Source organism: Pristiophorus japonicus, chromosome 3, assembly GCF_044704955.1.
Source record: "Pristiophorus japonicus isolate sPriJap1 chromosome 3, sPriJap1.hap1, whole genome shotgun sequence".
NCBI lineage: Eukaryota > Metazoa > Chordata > Chondrichthyes > Pristiophoridae > Pristiophorus > Pristiophorus japonicus.
Window position 1 is genome coordinate 268,248,743 of NC_091979.1, and position 18,141 is coordinate 268,266,883.

The 18,141-nt window shown below is 39.6% G+C and overlaps 1 protein-coding gene across 1 annotated transcript in view; it reads right to left on the minus strand.

The window, feature by feature from the left end:
• The window catches only part of LOC139260275 (fibroblast growth factor receptor 2-like), an 88,250-nt gene that overhangs the window by 12,975 nt on the left and 57,134 nt on the right, over positions 1 to 18,141 (minus strand). Inside the window, 8 exon segments of the mRNA XM_070876674.1 lie at positions 124 to 246; positions 1,139 to 1,329; positions 1,703 to 1,813; positions 2,225 to 2,346; positions 5,738 to 5,886; positions 12,975 to 13,171; positions 15,999 to 16,149; positions 16,582 to 16,772. Of these exon segments, the coding sequence (XP_070732775.1) occupies positions 124 to 246; positions 1,139 to 1,329; positions 1,703 to 1,813; positions 2,225 to 2,346; positions 5,738 to 5,886; positions 12,975 to 13,171; positions 15,999 to 16,149; positions 16,582 to 16,772 (1,235 nt within the window).

Sequence of the window (18,141 nt, forward strand, 5' to 3'; positions counted from 1 at the left end):
CTGCAGGGAATAAATCTTCGTCCTGCTATACTTGCTACTAAAATGAACAAGGCTTTAATAAGCAGCAAAAAGTAAAGAGGACAATATTTAGCATTCACTGTATAAACCGACATGAAAACTTACATTTGTCGTCTTTTTGTAGTAGTCAATATTGTGGACATCTCTAGCCAGTCCAAAATCTGCTATTTTCATTACATTATTTTCTGTAACGAGAACATTCCTTGCAGCCAAGTCTCGATGAATACACTGAAACAAAAAAAGTGAAATGTTTAATTTACATGAGCAAGTATGGCCGAGAAATTTGCTGCCACTGTGCCTGTTTTTCAGGTGCAAAGACGTGTGGGGAAGTGAGGGTTACAATAGTGAGTATGAGGAGAAAGAGGTGGAGTTAAGTGTGATGCAGTGATTGTAGGATGAGGGTCCTTGGAAACAACTTTTTACAATAATAAAGTTATTTATTTCAGTGGTGGGAACTAGCAGGAGAAAGCTGTGTGGTTCCTCAACAACTTAAAAGCAACCACCTCAGTATGAACAGCTCCTTTCCTGGATTGATAATTCTGTTCTCCCGTCTCCCAATTTTATGCCTTTTTAAGAAGCCCCCCAACAAGTTATGAATTAAACTAGGATCAGTTTTCAGAATATGGACTGTCACTGGGAAGTAGGCCAAAATTAGTTCATAACCAATGCCAGAAAGACAACCATTTCCTTTTTGCCAGACTGGATTCAAATTCTAATCTCACAGATGAAGAGTGATGACTGGGGCTGTGTCCATAAGCAGATGTATATTCCTGCATTGAGCAATTTCTTTAAAATATTAGTGCGAGAGCCAAAAGTAGTATTTTTTCCTGTTGGTCCCCACTGGATACAAACTTTAGGAAGAAACTGTGGGTAATTCCAAATGGTGCAATAATGTTGCCACAATCTTCGATGGTTAACACTTTTGTATAAATATTTAACGTTTTATCAAGACTTTAGAGTAGTTTGATAAGCAGATGTTTGCTGTCCTAATAGCAGTGATAATCAGGTGAGGATCTAAATTACACCTGAAAAACTACCTTTGTAAATTTGTATTCGTTTATCTAATATTTACAATACATTTTGCATTTCAGTGGACTTTGTCCTTTTCAAGGCTGCTTACCTTTTGTGAAGCCAAGTATTCCATGCCCCTTGCCACTTGATAAGTGCAGGACACCAGGTCTTTGAATGTTAACTGTTCATCAGATACACGGTTTATATCAAATGTATATTCCATACCAGGGGGACGCCTTGCCCGCAGGTACTCGCGCAGGTTGCCTTTGGCTGTGAATTCTACAATTACATACAATGGGCCTGCACAATAACACAAATAGAGATAAATAAGCACACAAACAAGATATACACATACTTATGCTTATACGAAATCTTATTTTCCACTTAAAACCAAGCAGGTAGGTGAGCCATTCTCAGGTCTGTGTCAATGCCAGTCTTTATCCAACTGTTAGAAAGTGCAATTGTTGGGTAGGGCGTTTCGCACAATGTTGTTTTCTCCCACCCTTTAAGGAATGAGTCGAACCTCCATTTGCTAACTCTACTGAGATTGGCAGAAACCAGGAGTCATAGGCATGAACTCCTGTTCTATCCTTCTACACTACAGTTGGGAAAAATCATGACTTTTCTACTTTTGAGGTAGGCTGTGCTTGGCTTGGCTGGTTCTCTTCCTTACCATCTTGCGTGCAGGCTCCTAGCAAATTGATGATGTTCTTGTGCTTTCCAATCATTTTCATCATTTCCATCTCTGAAACAAGGTCGGAGAGGTCTTTTTCCGTGGCATCATCTGAGAAGAATGAATTTAATATTCCAGCTTAGTTAAAACTGTTAACAGAACAAGTACATCATAGTTAATTTGGAAACACATACGAGCATAACTCTACTTCTCAAATTAGCTTTGGATTGAAGAGATCTTTTATGGACTATGTAATTCTTTCACTGGTTCAATAACCTTCAAAATGTAAAACAGACGCAATCCTTTCAAAAATAAGATGTCATATCATCATTTAGTTGGTGGAGAAATACTGAAGTTTATTAGATTTGATTCCATGGAATTTCTTATAACGATTCATCTAAATAGCCAAAACATTGTCACATGACCAAATGAATGCAGAGGCCAAGTGCTGAATCTGGCCTTTCCAAGGTCAGCCTTCAAACCTCAAAAATAAATAAATGTGGTCTTAAATTTCCTCTTTACCTTTCAGCATCTTCACAGCCACAGTGAGCGGTTCTTTTGGCTTATCTTTGTCAACTCCTACAGCCTCTGCCATCACAACTTGTCCAAAGCAGCCTTCCCCAAGGGGTTTACCAAGCGTCAGCCTGTAAGTGAAAACAGAAGATTAGCACAGTTGGACTTCAAACCTTGTTTGGCTTTTAATTTTTGCAGAAATGGAAACTTTAATGTCCTGTGTAGCCAAAAAGAACAATGTCCTCTCCATCAATTAGGAGATTTACACAGCACCATAGTAATGTTGCTAGAACGCTCCAGGAAACCAATGCAGGTCAAGTAACAACTGGCAAGACCAACTTTGTAAGTCATAATATCCACTGAAAATAGAGCAATATCTATCAGCTTAATGATTTATAGCTGTATCATTTAGATTAAACATTATTAAGTACAACTGGAGGCTCAGCTTAACTTGTTTTTAAAATATATCTTCAATATCAGTTCTCTACAAAACAACCATGTTCCCATGAAGCATGTATCTTTTTAACATTATTGAACATCTAAATTTTACTGAGATAATATCACTTAAGATCTCTATCAAATGTGTATTGCATTTTTAAACAGTGATGTTATACAAACATTGACATTTGCAGGTGGTCAATTTAAGTTCCATTAGATAGTGTATTTACCAGAATTCTACAATCCTTTCATTGTGCTAGAAATGTGCCCAAGATCTAATAGCTGACTCTCAAAGCTCTCTTTCATTGCAAACCTGCTCCACCTACATTAGTGTTAACCACTGTTTTCTTAAATGTTGATGCACTAGAATTTCCCAGGTTTAGTATGTCCCCTGAGGCTTCTGGGCAACAAGTAGGTTCACAGACGGCAGCATTAACCAGAATAATGCAGGCATTAATTAGAGTACACTGCTTTTTAGAGGCATCTAATTTAATTGAAATACTTGCTGGGAACAAACAGACCAAGAAGATTACATACTTTCTCATACCAACAGCCACAACTTTAAAATGAGCCAAGACCATTTTTTAAATAAATGTAATTTTCATCTTATTCCTTGATGATTTTACACATACTTTTTAGGGGTTAGTCCCCTAACCTATCTGAGTCTATTGCATTATATTAATCTTTAGATCCATACAGTGACAAATATCTACTATGTCTGTCAGCATCCTGGGTGCTGCCTAGAAATACAAGCTCAGCAATACACAGTTTGCTCAATCTATCAATGTTCAATATGTTGGCCCTAGTGAGATCGACAATGCTACTCTCCTTTAGCAGAGCAATGTATATAGGTTATGCATAGTGCAGTGAAGTTGGTGTCCTAATCCTTGATACTACAGAGCGGATGACCCAAGTTTAATTACCCACTCTGCTCAATGCTGAGTCTAGGATTCACTGGGCATTGAAAAATCGGATACAAATCTCCTTTCTGAACAGTACTTAGTAGTTCAAATATTTTGATTTTGCTGAATTCTGGCACACCTTCATTGAGGCATGACTTCTGCCTGACACAGGAGATGCACCCTTGACCCCCTTTAAATTTTCCAGTCTCAGCTGTGAGGGAGAGATTAATGCTCCAGGCCTTTGAAGCCCGCTGTAACGTACTGTTGCCAGTGAACTTTGTGGAGAAAACGGTAAAAAATGTTGACGCAAGAAAAAACGCACCAAAACAATGTCAATTGATCGCTGTGATTGACTGTACATTCTCTGTTTTAAAACTTAAATCTCATCCATGCTACCATAACAATGCTGAACGTCAAGAATAAACAGGTGTCTCTGACATCCAGTGTTGCTCCAGCGCTAATGACAAAAAAAAATCAGCTGATGTTTTTGTCATCAGCACATTGTTATAATTAGCCTGTCACGGGAAGCTGGACTGTTAGAAAGATGGGTGGAACAGACGGGATCTTTGATCCATTATCCGCCCACCCCAGTTCCACTCAAAAATTGGCTGAGTGAGTAAATTCCTGGCAGTGTCACCTGGTGGACAGGCAAAAAGGTCATCACTGGCAGAGATCTGGAAGCAGACTGTTCAGCTATCTTACTACAGCAGAACCACAAATACTTGGGGATAAATATAAATAAAAATGAAAAGGTTGCACTGAATACAACTCACATCCAATATTTTAAAGAGCAAGTTTGTATAAAAAAAGACACAAGACCTGGTATGATTTACAATCTCGCACAGGTTTATCTGACATGATGGTTGGGGAGGAAGCAAAGGTGAGCTATACACTGGTGTGAGTGACGATTTGGCCCCTGCCATAACAGCCTACATGCCAATATAGATTACAGGTCATTTCCCGCCCCCCCCACCCCCGAAAATCGATGAATATTTGGATTCTAACTGTCACTTTGAATTAACTCGATGTTGTGAAAATTGCCTTTCAGAAATTACCACCTTCGATATTTGCATATATTTTTACTCAATTTCCTTCTATGCATGTACTGTTCATTAAACCCAACACTGGATCAAGCAGTTCGATTCCAATCTAATGCAGACAGGTGAGTTTAAAGCATTCTATCTTAACTTACTATTTGGCTGATTTAAGTAAAGTTAGTTTGAACAATCAGTGCAGTTCCCAGTGGGCAGGAGTTCACAACAAAAAATAAGAGAGAGATTCTCATTCTGTGCCAATGAGGCAATCTCCTACAGCAAGGCCATAAGATACATTGGTATGGGAAATTAAGTCAAATTGGCACATTGGTGGATGGGGGCTCTTCTGAGGCTGGACCTCAGGCATACACACTTTGTTGATACAACATTGGGAGGAGCTGTACCTAATTGCTGTTATATGTGGTATGTGGGCAATCAGACTGGTGTCTGAGTGTAAAAAGATATAGATTTCATTTTTCTGCAGTCTATAAAATATTTAGAAGAATTAAAAATAGATATTTGTAATTTGAGTCAGAGGGTTGTAGACTTGAATATATAACCTAGGCTGACACTTTAATGACGTACCGTGGGAGTGCTGCACTGTCAGAGATGCCATCTTTTGCACGTGATGTTAAAGCGAGACCTGACTACCCTCTCAGGTGGATATAAATGACCCCATGGCACAATTCAAAGAGCAGCAGGGGAATTCTGCTGTTGTGACCAATATTTGTCTCTCAACAAACATAACCTCAAACGATCATTTATCTCATTGTTGTTTGTGGGACCTTGTTGTGCGCAAATCAGCTGCTGTGTTTGTCAACATAACAGTGTCTGTACTTCAAATGTAATTCATTCGCTGTGAAAAGCTTTGGGACGACCTGAGGACATGAACAGTGCCACTACACAAATGCAAGTTCTTTCTTTCTTCATAGATAAAAAGGGATGTGAAGAGGGTAATAAGACCTGGGTTATCCTTAGCAAGCTCCCAATGTTACTAGCTGTCTTCTTGATATAAATTTTCACGTAAGTATACAGTGATAAATAAAATGAACTGAATCTTAAACAACCTGGCACTTTTCAGTTTAAGCATCTGATGAATTTGATGGCATGGGGAAGCAATTAAGAAAAATGTCACAGTGGGTACTTACTTGTCCCGTGAAAACTCCCATTTTGGATCTTCTGGCAGTTCATATTCTGAAACTCCAGCCAGCATTGGTGCATCCGTGGATGAGAGTCGTGTAGTGATCCGCACCAGAGGAGTATTCGAACTCATGGAGGAACTGGAGTCGGCAGAAACCTGTTTACAGCAACAGTAAAGAAACAAGAGGCCGATAATCTACAATGTCAAAATGCAGTGCAATTAACTACATTGGTATACTGGTCTGTCTGCATAAAGTGTCAGTATTTATTAAATGAACACACTTATACAAATTTTACCCACCACTGTTCGGTGGAAAATGGGCTTGGGGGCAGGAGCAGTTAAAATGGAGCAGGCAACTTATCCACTTGCATGCCGCCCAATTCTGCTGACTGCAATTTAAAATGTCAGGAACCAAGGACATCTGCCTGAAGCTGGTGGGGTCCTTTTTTTTTTTACATAAACATATCGGGTCCCGATGACTCCATCGGAATCCGACTTCAATATTAATCCCAGGCTTGCACAGAGAAGCTGTCATGGCATCCCTGCAAGGCCAAACCTGCCGGGAACGGGAGCCGAGGCCAGAAGAGGCCTAACAAGGTAGGCATTTAAAATATTTTTTAAGATTCTTTGTGGGCCAGGAGGAGCAGGAAGAGTCCTCTTGGCCCCACAAGGAAACTTGGGCCTCATCTGCCCCAGGCTTCCCTCCCATGACCACAATCACCTCTGGATCCCGCTAATTACCACCTACCTTAGTGCCGGGGACCGATCCTGTGGTCCCTGGCGGCGGCCTCCTACCGCCAAGTTTTACCGGCCAGGCAGCCGCTTACCGCCGACTGCCCTGCCGTTTTGGTCAGAACGTGGCCAGCGCCATCTTAATGAGGCCCGGCCGTTAAAATCGGCTGGACCTCTCCGCTGCTGCTCCTGGACAGGCCGACCTCTCATTAGGCCGCATTCCTGCCCAGGAGTTAAAATAACCCCTTGAAGTATAAAATCAGCCAGTTAACAATTAAATAGGATTACTGTACATGTTGTTTGTTGAGTAAAGAAAAACACATTTTGAATTTCAGGTTTTTGAAGAGTTTGGGAAGTATAGAAACCTGCAATCTTGCATTTAGGAGTTTACAGATGCAACTGACAATTCAGCCGAGAATACATTTAAACTGTTACTAAGTTTACTGCCAGAAAAGACCTCATCATAAAGTAAACCACCAATGGAAGAGTCTACTATTTTACCAGCTAACTGCTTGCCCCTAACAAAAAGAATGTGAATTTGAATTTCAGCCTCGGGTAACACTCAAATCTACATGCTTTATCTGGGTGTGCTTTGCTAGCTCTCAGCTTGGCTGTTAAATGAAACACTGGGTGAATGTGAAGCATTTATATCTCCGAAGGAGTAAAGTCTGTCAGGAATAGGCCTGCCAGCAGAAGAGCTCATCCTGCCAGGCCATCGCACAGCTGCACTGGCGTAGTCAGCACACTTACAAAAAATGCATCCATAAAACCAGGCGAGATCCCAAAAGAAACACCAAATTTTCTACAGTGATTACCGCATGCCTGAAACCATCATGCCTGAAGGGCTTTAGTTTCAAAGTTTTAGTTGGATAAATTTATTTAATAAATTTAGGATTAGTACTTAAAGTAGAAAGGAATATTTTAAGCTAATGGGTTATTAGGATTTTGAAAGTTTTACCACAACTTGCTATTGAAGTCAAGTCAATCACGCCATTCAAGAGGGAATTGTATAGCCACTTGATGAAATTAACTATTTATAGATTTTGAAGGACAAAGGAGTAGGGAATTGACATCATAGTAGTTAGCCCCAAAAGATATATGGGGGAAGCGATATCAGCATTGTTACAGTGGGATGAGCAGCCCCCTTCTGTACTGAAATGTATATGAAACAAAACTGTTTTATGGTGTTATATATCTGCGAGTGGCATTGAGATATATCCTTTTAGTAATCAAGCTTCATTTAATTGGCGTCATTTTTAAAATTTATTGCCGACATACTAAATATAGTATGGGAACTTTTGTTGGGAGAGAAGGATATTTTGAGTCCACGTCATTTTTGGTTATTTTTCTTTTTACAGTCTGTTACACCAGTCTGTTGGCAGTGCTACAACCAGCTATGGCACATTTGGTTGTAATTTCTATTACGTGTTTTAACCCAAACCATCGACTACAGCTCTTGAAGCACACATGCTGTGAATGTTTGTAATAGGGTACTTGAAACTCCTGGAGGTCGTCCAGGCACAGATTTTTCCTCAACTTCACCTCCCATGATGGCTTTTTTCTGAGTGTGCAGTGTGAATCACATTCATATATATGATCACTAAGTCATCATCAAACATTATGTGGAGGGCCCCAAATTTTAACCAATAAATGCAAAATATTTAAGTTAGTGATTATTTTCAGGGCACCAACAAAACATGAAAAATTACAAAGATAAATGCAAACAAAATATTTTTACCAGTACAAGTCCATCAGTCTGATTTTTTTTTTAAATTGAAAATGAACTCCCAGCTATACAATTACGTCAAATAACTCATGTCCAGGAGGTCCATGCCTGTATTAAATCACCTTTTCTGGGTTAATTGTGTATCGCCTGCTTCTATGGCTGAAATGTTTTTGCCTCAATTTTCACTTAAAAAAAAAAAGAAAAGCCTCAGAAAAACACCAGATTTGATGAAACCATAAGACTGCTATAAAAATAAGCACCAAAATCTAGAGAGCTGAGTTAAATGTCTACAAGTTTCTGGCAGTAGAATATTTCCCTTTCATGTGCTATAGCTAATCAAATATTACATTTTTTTAAACAATGCAAATGTCTCCAAAACTGTGCATCACTGGAATGTCTTGAAAACTCATACTGATGAATGGAACAGTTGACAAATCAATTTCCAAGCAAATTGCTCCAAAGCAAATGCATTGACTAATCTAACAAGAGCATTGTTTAATTGGAGTAATTCTTGCTTATAAAGCCAGTAAACAACGCCAGCACATTCCTTGCCTGATAGAGCGCAATGAAAAACGGACAAGGAAAAGTAGCAAATGTCACTCTCGAGTGTAAATTGCTTCCACTAATCAATGCTGCTGCTGACAACAGACACTCTCGCTCAAATACCACTGAAAGGACTGAAGCAGTTTCTTATGCCAACTTAATAAAATAGAATCATTTTTCACAAAAAATGATTATAATATGCACCCTTAATGATGCCTACATTAAAAACAGCAATTAATTTACACTGCTAAGACTGGATGAAAGGCTAAAGATATGTAATTTGGGGTGACATCTGGCAGTTGGAGGTGACAGAATGGGGTCATGCTTGCATACATAGAATTCCTTTGGTATTATCACATCCTGTCACTAGGGTTGCACCATGTGCAGCAAGTAGGGTTCAAGTCTTTAACTATTTATGGACTACAGAACCATATCCGTATCAAAAGTGAAATAAATATTCTCTGAGCAAATTTTCAATAATTACATTTTCCAATTATTAATTTTAATGTTTAACAGGAAGCTTAGAAAACAGAGACGTTAAAGTATGTATTATGAAAAATACTAAAGACATTCAGTACTCACAGGTTAATGCGTATGGTACTTATTTAAACCTTTATTTATAAAATACCATCTTAAAAGACAGCCCCATGAGATCATTACAGTTTTATAACTCGTGAATGAGACAGACTGAGGCAGCCCACAGACACAATTGTTAGCTTTGGTGCAAAATGACAGAGCAGGGTTTGAACTCCAATCTAACTAATGTTTACAATTATGCTCCTGAATACCTCACTTCTCTCTCTTCCTTGGAGTTGCTGCTTTTGGCCATGCTATCAGGAAAAGCACCAGTTTGGAAGAGAAGTGCTCAGCCGACAGGATAGGACTGGAAACTGACATAACATTTCAGCTTTCCAAAGAGCAGCATTGGTGAAGACCATGGAGATGTCCAGAATGACTGTATTCCATATTAATTATGGGATATGGAAGCTAACAAGTCTGGAAAAGGCAGAAAACATGCACCAAGGTTTTACTTTAAGGATTGTCTCTCCTGCAACTCCGCTTCTATTTACCTGATAATTAGTCCTTCATTTCAACAGGGTGCTGGCATTTTATAGACTGCATCCAATTGGTTTGCATGAAAACACTGATCATTTTCATTTGAACCTTCTGGAGTAATGGCCCTAATTTTAACTCCAGGAGGGTTTGGTAGGTGGGCAGCGGAGAGGGTGAGAAACCCATCAACGGCTGTAGAAATTAAGGCTACTTTAGCACCCAGCCCTCGTTTAAATCCTGCTGGTGGAAAATTGCGTAGCCCGGAGCCTGCTCACCGCTAGATGACGGGGTCCGGTTGCATGGGCATCTTATATTCCGGAACGGGGATGGGGTGGGTCCGGGGGGTGGGGGAGGGAAGTGTCCTGGACAGAGAAAGTCTAAGCTTTCCTTGCAAGGCCTGGGATTCGGTTCCATAGGTGTCTCACATTCTAGAAAGGAGGGTGTGGGGAAAAAAAAGAGTCTGGCATGGAGGAGGCCTAAGCTTTCCTCACAAGGCCAGGAGTAGCACTCTTGCTCCTTCTGGCACCACAAGGGAAAGAAAAAATCTGTCTTCTTCGGCCTCCTCTTCCCTGCAGGTCCTGACGGGCCGCCGCCTGGTGGGAAAGCTGTAGTGGCTTCCCCACTCAGGCCTCGATTAAAATAGAAGTTGGGTCTCGATGACATCATCGGGACCTGACATGCTTATGTAAAGTAGAGCAAGTTATAATCCTGGATGGCGGGGTCCTTGCGGCTTTTGGAAAGGAAAGTGACCTGGGCGATTTTAACTGCCCACTCTCTCAATTTCCATGGAGACTGCCTCTATGTGTTTTTTTTTTATAAATACAAAAGTTAATCTTCACATACAAGAAATGATTCTGAAGCACAATGACTGCTGTTATGAAATCAAATGCAGCAGCTAATCTGCACACAGCAAGATTCCAAACAGGAAAGAGATGAATAATCAGCAAATCTGTTTTTGATGTTAGTTGAAGGAGAAATCTTGGCTAGATCTCCACACTCTTTGAATAGTATCATGGGACTTAAGATTCATCGGAGCTATCTGAACAGCCAGATGTAGTCTCTGGTTTAACATCTCACTCAAAAATGACACCTCCAACAATTACGCTCTCAGTATTGCACTGGAATGCTGGTCCACATTTTATGAGTAAATCCAAAAGTGGAGATTCAACTCACAATCCCTAACTCACAGCTGAGACAGTACTACCAATTAAACCAAGTTTACACTTCAGTTGATTTTATCCCGCGCACTGCCCTTCTTACCATTAGCCTATTTAAACAAAGATCCCAAAATTCAGGGTCTTGCCATCTGCTGCAATAAGTCTGGTGAAACACAACTCCCAGCCATACAATTGACCTAATGCAGGGCTCTTGGGGAAGGTTCAGAGCTTTAACGGTGTACCAACATACAGTAATTGCAAACCATGGATCAAAAAGGTACAAGGAAGAGAACCTGAAATGTGTCGGAGAGTGACATAAATATGATTCTGATGAAAATGAGACATTTGGGGGGGTGGGGTGGAAAGAGAGAATATTTGGAGACAAGCGATCTGCCATTATGGCAGTTAGGACTATGTGGAAGAAAGTGCCTCAAGCAGCGAATGGCAACTCCCGAAATCCCAGGACCCCTCTCCAACGCTGAACGAAGTTTAATGACCTCAAGGGCGGAGTGGTAGTGGGACAGGACTTTCACTCATCATTCCGACAATGCCATAATCTGGACCCATTTTCCAGGGTCGGGATTCTATCCCCATGCAGGGCGGGCACCCGGGTGGAGCCTCCTACTGCAGGTCAGTACTTGGTACTGAGCAACAACATCCAAAACCTCTACCTGGGCAACAAGTGAACATTCTTCAACTTTGAGTTTTTGATTCATAATTGTCAGGAGTGTAATAGATTAAAAACTAAGTTAATAATAATTTTTTTAAATCCCATCCATTTGCAGAAAGAATTTCAGAACAAAAATAAAAACGTCCTTTTCTATTTTCTCACAATTACATGAAACACGGTAGTAACATAGAAACATAGAAAATAGGTGCAGGAGTAGGCCATTCGGCCCTTCTAGCCTGCACCGCCATTCAATGAGTTCATGGCTGAACATGCAACTTCAGTACCCCATTCCTGCTTTCTCACCATACCCCTTGATTCCCCTAGTAGTAAGGACTTCATCTAACTCCTTTTTGAATATATTTAGTGAATTGGCCTCAACAACTTTCTGTGGTAGAGAATTCCACAGGTTCACCACTCTCTGGGTGAAGAAATTCCTCCTCATCTCGGTCCTAAATGGCTTCCCCCTTATCCTTAGACTGTGTCCCCTGGTTCTGGACTTCCCCAACATTGGGAACATTCTTCCTGCATCTAACCTGTCTAACCCCGTCAGAATTTTAAACGTTTCTATGAGGTCCCCTCTCATTCTTCTGAACTCCAGTGAATACAAGCCCAGTTGATCCAGTCTTTCTTGATATGTCAGTCCCGCCATCCCAGGAATCAGTCTGGTGAACCTTCGCTGCACTCCCTCAATAGCAAGAATGTCCTTCCTCAGGTTAGGAGACCAGAACTGTACACAATACTCCAGGTGTGGCCTCACCAAGGCCCTGTGCAATTGTAGCAACACCTCCCTGCCCTTGTACTCAAATCCCCTCGCTATGAAGGCCAACATGTCATTTGCTTTCTTAACCGCCTGCTGTACCTGCATGCCAACCTTCAATGACTGATGTACCATGACACCCAGGTCTCTTTGCACCTGCCCTTTTCCTAATCTGTCACCATTCAGATAATAGTCTGTCTCTCTGTTTTTACCACCAAAGTGGATAACCTCACATTTATCCACATTATACTTCATCTGCCACGCATTTGCCCACTCACCTAACCTATCCAAGTCGCTCTGCAGCCTCATAACTTGAAACATCTATTCGCCGAACATTATTTTCCAAGTAATATTAAAATGCCTAATTATTTGATTAAAAAACCTTGAGGAGGGGGAAGCAGCTTGACATTAGAAATGTGGGCAAACCCAGAGATCTGTTTAAAAAGATAGACAATGTTTTGGTTAGCATTCGTGAAGGAAGAATATTTACCACAATGTACGATGATTTCTGAAATATGACTTGGAAGTCTGGTAATGCCTTACGATAAAATGGTCACTAACTAAGTCAAGTAAAGGTTTTTGAACTCTTTATCTACTTTCTGTTACCTGTCTGCGAAGAGGGATGCGTTTGGTCAGCTTGTGCACCGGTGGCTGGGCATTAAAATCTGGCTTCTTTGCTGTGTTCTTCATTCGGCAAATAATAACCGTCACCACCATACAAGCGATAACAAAAACACCAATGCAATAGATAGCTATTTCCAGATAGTCAGGAGAGGTCAACCCTTTTGGTTTGTCTTCAGGAACTGGATTGCACGTGAAGAAACAATTGCATCAGACATTAACATATAGATTCACACACGATAATGTAACTGAAAAAGAAGAAAGACGTTATTAACAGTACCAAGACTATTCTTTATAACAGTTTCCAAAAGAAAAAAAAAGAGTAAATGCTCCAAAGATGGGTTTATGGGTAAAAGGTGCTGCCAGTGTGATACTGAGCCTTACGCAACTGGAAAACCCCTGCTGCACACTGAGCTAGATGACCACAGCTGGTACAGTACTAGTGATGTTAAAACTGGCCTCAGCATCCCCAGGGTAATGAGAAAAAGTTCCCACTCCTGCTCACTATCTGGTGGCCCCGACTAAAAGTATGTGCCTGTAAATACCAGGTGAGAAACATTATCATGGTTGGCTGTGATACTCCCATGACAGGATAGCCAGGTCCACACATTAAGATCAGCCACGTAGCTGAGATACTGGGAAGGCTGTTGATATCTATGGAATCAAGGGACTCCATAAGAAGAGGGAAGAAACTAAGGGGTTGAGGAAGAATCAAGAATATACTTGTGGTATGATATAGTAAACATAGCGTACTATTGCACCAGATTCTGGAATGATAGAATATGCAAAGAATTGGGGGGGCGAGGAGCAAGGTGACTTAAGTCACATTCTTGCATCTCTTCGAATCTGGTTAGGGAGAAACCGGTAGAATCCTTTTGGATGAACATCTTTCAGCTCTCTTGGCTGTTACAATTGGAAAACTGATAATGGCGTAAATAACAAAGAGAGGAAATACAAATAAAATATATAGATAAATAACTGCTACATTAATGAGTTCTTCAGCCTGAGCATACTGCAAACAGTTTTGTTGACTACGACAGTTATGAATATTGACACTAAATTTAAAACTTTACATGCTCTGGTGCAAAGTACAAGATATTTATAGCCAAAGGTTAAAACTGAACCAGCTTGTTTTGTTAAAATGATAAACATTCTGTTACAAAGTTTCATGTATTTCACACAAGCAGAGTACAATTCAACATGTTAGACGGTGCCTCAAATTTTATCATTACTTTACATCTATAGCATAACATATTTAGCATAATGAATGCTGTTCAAGCTTCTGCCATCCATAACAAGTAGTATTGCCAAAAGCTACCAAGCATAAAATGCCCGCTAAAGGCTTTAAGGTGAAACAAGAAGCAAACAAAACCAGAAACAGTCCCAGATTCCTAGTGAAAGCAAAGCTGCGCAAAGGTTTTCGCCTGATTGTCAGAGAAATTAGAGACTACAGGAAAGGTTTGTAGCAGTTTTAAAGAGACAATCATGTTACGTGGTGAAAAACCTCAACACTTCATTCAAATCAAACAGTGTGGTTGTAGGTCACTTTCTCCAGGGAGAAAGGATTAGCTGTCATTGCAACCCGCAAACCTGATAACCACAATTGTTCAATAGAATTGAAGTTTCACAAGGGAATTACCGAGCAGGTGCAGTGCGTTGAGGACCGATAATTGAGAAAGTTTCATCTGGGCTGGGTTGTGTAGCGCCAACTTTCTTCCCCTGCCAATTATCAATCAGTTAAAACACCACTGATGACCATTTCTTAAGGAAGAGAAACAGCATCAGATTCAACATGCTCAGTAAGACTTTGCATGCCCTCTGCTGCAAATGAATCAGACCCTCATTTTGAATGCATGCAATCACTGAAGAAATAAAGTTGATTCATTGAGTGAATTCCCAAGAAATAACACTGCTCCGTTACAGAAGGGGAACTGGCATTACAATAACAAAAGGAGCAACTGTCAGTGTGACACACCCCTTAATTGCTTTTAAATATATTATATATACATATAGTTATAAACAATTATCCATCTATAATAATACAATACACAACTGGGATCTTGTGTTTTATGCATTACGATTCTACTGCCAGTTCCACTATAGAAAGCAGTGTCAATTTTGCATTAGGTGAAAGATGAACCATTGAAGGAAAGCCGTATGTACCTGACTCAACTGTCAACCATGCAGAGTGATGTGAAATCCCAATAGAATTACCCGCCAAGCATATATATTGCCCAGCATCCTCAAAAGTTACATTCCGTAAATAGAGAACCTCAATTTCTTTATCCGTAGTGTTAACACCGGCAGTCTAGAAGAAAAAGGGAAGCAAAAACAAAAAAATATACAAGCAAGACAACATGAGATATTTGTGGACAGGGACAACAAACCAGTATCGCTGCTTAATAGCAGAGGCGCAGCAACCTGATGTACTCCCTATCCACAACCCTTCATCCAAAACTTGCTCCAAACTCCAAGCTTGTTTAATGGAATAATCAGATACCCGTCACCATCTTTAACTCACCCTTCTAGGCATGCAATTTAACTCATGGAAAAATAGGCCCATAATAATTTGTTTTCTTTATCCTATTTTTCTTAGAATAAAGAAAGCATGAAATGAAGGAGGAGGTAAAGCACATACAATGGGGAAAGGGAAATGGAAATGTACTATTGGCTTAAGAAAGAGGCACTGAGGTAAATAGATGCTTTTAAATATTGACAGAAGAAAAAACTGCAGAGAGATGAACAAGACAGAATAAATGTAACAGATGAAAATTTCAGCCGTAATGTACAGCAAGGGATAGTTTGGTCACATATTGTGGGTATTTTTCCATGACTAGCGTGCATCAAGTTGCATCATGGAAAGGACGTTAAGGGACCATTAATAACCCAAAGCCCAAAGATCCCGTAAGTTGCTTGCAATCTTCCAAGCATCTCCCAGCATGAATCAGCCGTTTCCCAAATTCATTTACCATGGGCAGAGCTTTGTAATTTGTTTCCTAAAAGTGTTACCTTTTGGGGAGAATTGAGCAACAGTGAGCCAAGCAGACTGATTGACAGCTCCAATATAATTGGAGACCTTACATATATATTCTCCACTGTCCGCCTCAGTCACATTGTGCAGATTCAGCACTTCTGCATTGGAACTATTTATCCCCGAATGCTAGAACAAACCAATAACAGAAGATAACAATATAACCGCTGTTCTCGTATGAACAGAGCTAATATCCCACCACCAGCATCAGTCCTCTCTACGAAATAATTTCATGAAATAAATAAACTATTTTCTTAGCAAAGTGCGTGATATTCTTGTGGTATGAAGGAAGAAAATACAAGTAATATCAAAAACAACTAAAAGAACTATTCTGTATAAATGGTGCATAATGGTTTTCTTCAGCATATTTTAGCAAAATTTAAACTTAAAATGTATTGTAACTGTCTAGGACACACACACATGATTTGGATATTGACAAACATTTGTACTTAAAAATGTAATTTAAATATGGAATTCCTTGCTCTTATTGATAATAAGCATCACGCTTTCATAATTTTCATTACACATAAATATTTAGAAAGCCTTGTTGAATTCGCGAACCTTTAAGACATGGAGGTAAGGGACCCCGTCTGGATGAAATCCACTGCCATTCTTTTCAACGTACTTTAGCCATTGTATATGGGGCTGGGCGTCACTGAACACTTTACACACAAATTCCACATCACTCCCCACCAACACAGTTTTGTTAGCAGGCAATCCTGCTTGAAGGATAGGCCTGTGGGGTGACCGCTCTGAAATAAATTTAGGAAAAAAAAAACTTAATTTACATTGGTACATACAACATGAGTACAACTAAATGCAACCTATTTTGATATTTCCTAGATCTTTGCATCCCATAAATATATTTCAAAGGAAACAATTGCATAAAATGGAGCTTGTTTGAGGTTCTGGTTTGACCCTCCTCTCCCCTTCGGAGGGGCCAAGTATGTTTTTGTAGAGAAGTTTTGCACTTTTTAAAATCAGATTTAATCTGTGTTGTTTTCATTGGATTTTAATTTGAGTTGCATAGCATGACTGGTAAATTGACTGAGAATGATTGATGAGGATATTTAGTTACATGGATTTTTTTAAATCACCGAGAAAAATTAGTTAGATTAAAATACTTACAAAAATAAAGATTTCACATCAGTTAACTTCTTTGTGGTGTAAATTAATATAAAACACATCTATGTTGAGAAGAGAAATGTTGAAATGTTGCTTCAGCTATTGTGAGAAGTTCAGTATAACATTATGCTCTGCCTGATGGAAATATCATTTTAAATATATAGGTAGTAAGCCTGGTTAATGAAGCTATTCCTTTGTTTTTCCATTACTTATGAAGCAACATCCTGCTTTAATAGCTACGAGGCTTGTAAAAAGCACTGAAACACCTTTAAACTTTGGAAGGAGACCACAGAGCAGCTACAGACCCCCAAAGAAAATATTGGAGGTACTCCACAGCACTTTTAAGGGTGTATGAAGAACAAGCTTAGAAACACAAATGAGAATCAACACGGCCATCTATGTTACTTTTATTAGCTTGCCAGCATTTCTAAATGAGTGTTTTGAATTTGCCAACAGATTCTTTCACAAGCAAACATTTTGATTGCATTGCAAAGAAATGGTGGCCCTGGTTAACAATAAGACCTTTGATATAGTCAAACATATTTGGCTGGATCCAGGCATCTACTGGGAATTAATTCATGGGGCAACCTTGTCCTGTTATAAGGCCACAGTTAACTCAGTGGTACAATCACTGAAATATTCTCATTCCCATATTCATATATTAGAGGCTCACCTGAACCTCAAATCAAGGATTTATATTCCTATACTAAACACTCAAATACAAGTAGCTTCCAGTTGCCTTCAGTTCATTACTGAAAAGCATTTTCACTTTTCTCAGCAAAATATAAGGTCTCAAATAGGTTATCAGAATTTCGATTTCCTTGCAAATTATCTTGTGCTTCGAAAACTATTTGAAGTCCTTTAAGCATACTGTGTCCAATCATCCAGATATGAGTTCTTAAAATCTGAAAACAACTTTTTGTTATTATTGAATAGTAACAGACCAGATGATAATTTGAATAGTATGAAGGATCAAGAGGTTTTCATTTCTGGGAA